The sequence below is a fragment of the Belonocnema kinseyi genome, chromosome 7 (assembly GCF_010883055.1).
Source record: "Belonocnema kinseyi isolate 2016_QV_RU_SX_M_011 chromosome 7, B_treatae_v1, whole genome shotgun sequence".
In the NCBI taxonomy this organism is placed as follows: domain Eukaryota; kingdom Metazoa; phylum Arthropoda; class Insecta; order Hymenoptera; family Cynipidae; genus Belonocnema; species Belonocnema kinseyi.
Window position 1 is genome coordinate 129,953,718 of NC_046663.1, and position 3,765 is coordinate 129,957,482.

Genomic DNA, 3,765 nt, shown 5'->3' on the forward strand with positions numbered 1-3,765 from the left:
ACCGAAAACCCCTTCATTGGCTACGCCACTGGAAGACATGCTCAAAATATAACTTTTAGGGTGAAAACTTTAGCCTGCTCTTTTAAGTGAAACTGGGCTGTAAGGAGGCGTGTTGTTGGAAACTATACTTACTCTGTCTGGCCAATGCAGAATGTGTTCTATACCGAGTCGTTTAGGATTTTAAGTTACTTGTAGATTTACACCAAACTCTTGGTTTCTGTTTCCCCGGTCTCGGCCTTCTTAGAACAACTGGTTCACACAGATTTTTAGCTCGCGGGGTGACCGACGGTAGCCACTTGTGCATGGAAAATATCAGCAGCGTAGCGGGGAAAAGGCGCCGTGCATGGATGGCTATTTGAATGAATTTAAATTGCTTGAAATGTGTCTCGAAGGATCCTGATTATTTTTATAATAGTCTCGAGTAGGGTCAAATTAGTCTTGAAGTCGAAAGAAGTCTAATGACGTCTCCATGAATTCGGGTCGTTACAAAAAAAATTAAAGGAAATGAACAGAATATGTCCTTAAAATTAGAAATCCTAAATCTAGCTCTCGCAATGGAGTTACTGTATTAGAACCGCTTCTGCTCTTTATTCTGTAATCTCTAAATTAATTTAAAATTTCATAAAATTGAAATGAATTAATGAATTAATGAAATTTCCCATAATTTATAATGTGAAAATTTATGGTTTATGTAAAAAAAATTATATTCAGTGTTCTCACATATCAAAATACATAGGAGTCTGCAGTTGGACGCAAATATTCTTTGTGGCTTGAGGAAGGTTTACCTGCATACAATTTTTTATTTTCCCTTCAGTTTTTCGATATATGTGCAAAATAAAAATTCTGAAAAAAGGATGTAAACAAAAAGGTTTCTTTAAGTACCATATTTCACTGAAAATTATTTAGAATGTGCGCACTGTTCATCCATTTCATGAAATCGTTCTTTTAGCCGGTCGTTGTACATGTGAACTTAAATTTCTTTTTAAACGGGACTTCACCAATCTTCAAAGATTGCAATTCGTCACAATAATTATCCCTTGATGAAACATCTTATAAAAAGTTTCACTTACAATTTAAAATTGTCAAGAACACCAAACATCCTTTATTTGCTTCACATTCTTGTTTTCATGGAGGGTAGGATAAAAAGAATCGTGCGTATTAGGGTGGCCCAAAAAATGATATTTTAGATATTTCAACGGGCATTTTGACCAAATCCTTGTCTCGTGCAAATAAACTTACCCATGTTCTTTTATTTGCAAAAAAAATGTTTTAGCTCCAGCCATTTTTATGTCTTATCGAGTTTAACATGTAAAATGATTCCAATTTTTACTTCTTCGATTTTGGTCAGGAAATTATAAGTTAATTTATTTTAACTCTTATATGCTTGATCACTTATCAGCGAGTATTGCATTTATCACATTTTCATATATCAGAAATGTTATGCAAAAGTTTCATGCATATCAAAAATCGCACAAAATGGCAATATTTTGAGGCACATTGTGAGCCTCGGATATTCTTATATAACTTGATATTTTAAAGAAAAATGTTTGAAACTATTGAGAACAGATTTCTAACAAAAATTAATAAATAAATAAAAAATAAATAAACGTTCAATTGAATTCAGAAAAGAGTAAGAAAAGCGTATGAAAAAGGACACATATAAGTTGAACACTAGCTAAAAAGGACTGCAGATGGACAGCTGCAGAAATAGTTGTCTCTCGGTTGGGCCTCTCATTTGGCACCGTATTTGTTGCGGCCCCAAGTTACGGTCGGTAAATGAGTTGAATGGCAGAGTACGAATAAGTTAATAAATCTATAGTTGCTCTCTGGGTCGAACCTGTACCTGGTGTTAGGACTTCTCCACTTTAAATCAGGAAACTTTGAAGTCTCGGAGCAACGGCTAAAAAAACTTTTTTTGCAAATGAAAAAACATGGGTAAATTTATTTGCCTAAGAGAACGATTTGGTCAACATGCCCGTTGAAATTTCTCAAATGTCATTTTTTGGGCCACCCTAGTTTGTATCAAGGACGTACGGCTATTTTGTCCTTCTCTGCGCCCTCGATACACAATGTGCTATTCTAAGCAAGTTAGCGAATCTGTAAATATCTATTTCTTATTTTTTATGTTCGTGATAATTTCAGAGAGAAGGCCTATATGCTTTAGTATCATTTTTCATCAACACCTTTAAATTAAAATTCTAATTTTATATTTCCAGAAGCGAAGAAAACAATACTGTGAAGTTTCTAACTAAAGGCGATAATAATTCAGTGGACGACAGAGGCCTATATGCACCAGGTCAACACTGGTTAAACCATAAAGATGTGGTTGGAAGAGCACGAGGTTTCCTACCATACGTAGGCATGGTCACAATATACATGAATGAGTATCCAAAATTCAAATATGCTATATTAGCATTCCTTGGTCTTTATGTATTAATTCATAGAGAGTAAAATGTTTGTATTGTTAGGTTTTTAAACAAATAAGTTGCTAAAATATTCTCGGAACCAATTTTACTGCAATAAAACAATATCTTTCACTCGTATGCAAATTTCCTTCATTTAAACAATCATCACCAAACATTCAATTTAACTCCATTATCCATATATTTTAAAGACATTAAGAGGATAATTTTCTGAGGCAAGTATAAAAAGTTTTATTTTTACTGCGCTGTCTATTTATTTTCCCACAAATTGAAAAAAGTGTGTAAGAAAAATAATAGAGTCCATAATGAATAATACTTTCACTTGTATACTAAGGTACCCAGGCATCGAATTTATCACGAATGGCAATGAATTTAAATCAGAGACGTGACAATTCTGACACGTCGGACAATTCATCACTTTTCGATTATGAGATTCAAGGTTAAAATGATTTCCGTTAATATCAAACATCTAATCAGTTATACATTTTGAAGATGTTTGCTTTCAAGCTGCAAAAAGTATCATGAAATTGTATACTGGGATATGGAATTAGTTCCCTCGGATTTACTAATTCTTAGAATTGATGGCCCCGCAGTTTCATATCGAGAGATGAGCCAGCGGGATCGAGAAAGGCTTGCTCAACCATGCGTAACGATAAGCAGCGTAGTGGCTAAAGAGGCAGTGCGCGGGTACTTAAGCGCTTATATTGCGTAATATTATGTATTCCAATTGTATATGGTTCACACAGCTCTGATTGTTTACATTTAGAGACCCTGTAACTAGCTACAAGGCCAATTGCAGAATATGTCCGTAACTGTAATTTATTCATATTATGGCTTTATTGTTGAATAACGGAAATTTATTCTATTAGAATAAAATGTTCAATTTTGATTTCGTGCGGATCAATTATTTGAGTTACGACCTATGTTTAAAAAAATTTATACCTAGTTACAATAATTAGACAGATTTTTAGAACTTGTTAATTTAATAAATTTATGAAATGATTTTGTTTTGATTTCGAAATTTAATTTCCAAATTGCGAAAGTGTAACAAAATATAACATTTTTGTGCATAATATAAAACCCAGCTGCCCAGCTTTCGATTTTTAATTTGAAAGAAAACTTGTTTTTATTTAAGGGCGTCATTCTCCGCTAACCCCATCCAGTGTTGTCTTGCAACTATTATTGGCTCGTGTTTTCAGGAAAGAGCGTCGTCTTATTCTATCGCTGTATTGCAGTATAGTACGAGGGTGAATAAAATATTAACCGGAATTCTTTTTTAATATTTATTTATTTATAAAACAATACAAAAATACTATTGATTATTTTTCTACATAGTCTCCTT

General features: G+C 33.3%; 1 protein-coding gene across 1 annotated transcript in view; it reads left to right on the forward strand.

Moving 5' to 3' along the window:
- LOC117177367 (signal peptidase complex catalytic subunit SEC11A) overlaps positions 1–2,543 on the forward strand; it is an 89,157-nt gene extending 86,614 nt beyond the window's left edge. Inside the window, exon 4 of the mRNA XM_033368008.1 lies at positions 2,217–2,543. Within this exon, the coding sequence (XP_033223899.1) occupies positions 2,217–2,451 (235 nt within the window). The 3' untranslated portion in view covers positions 2,452–2,543. The remainder of the gene's footprint in view (positions 1–2,216) is intronic.
- Positions 2,544–3,765: the final 1,222 nt, after the last annotated feature.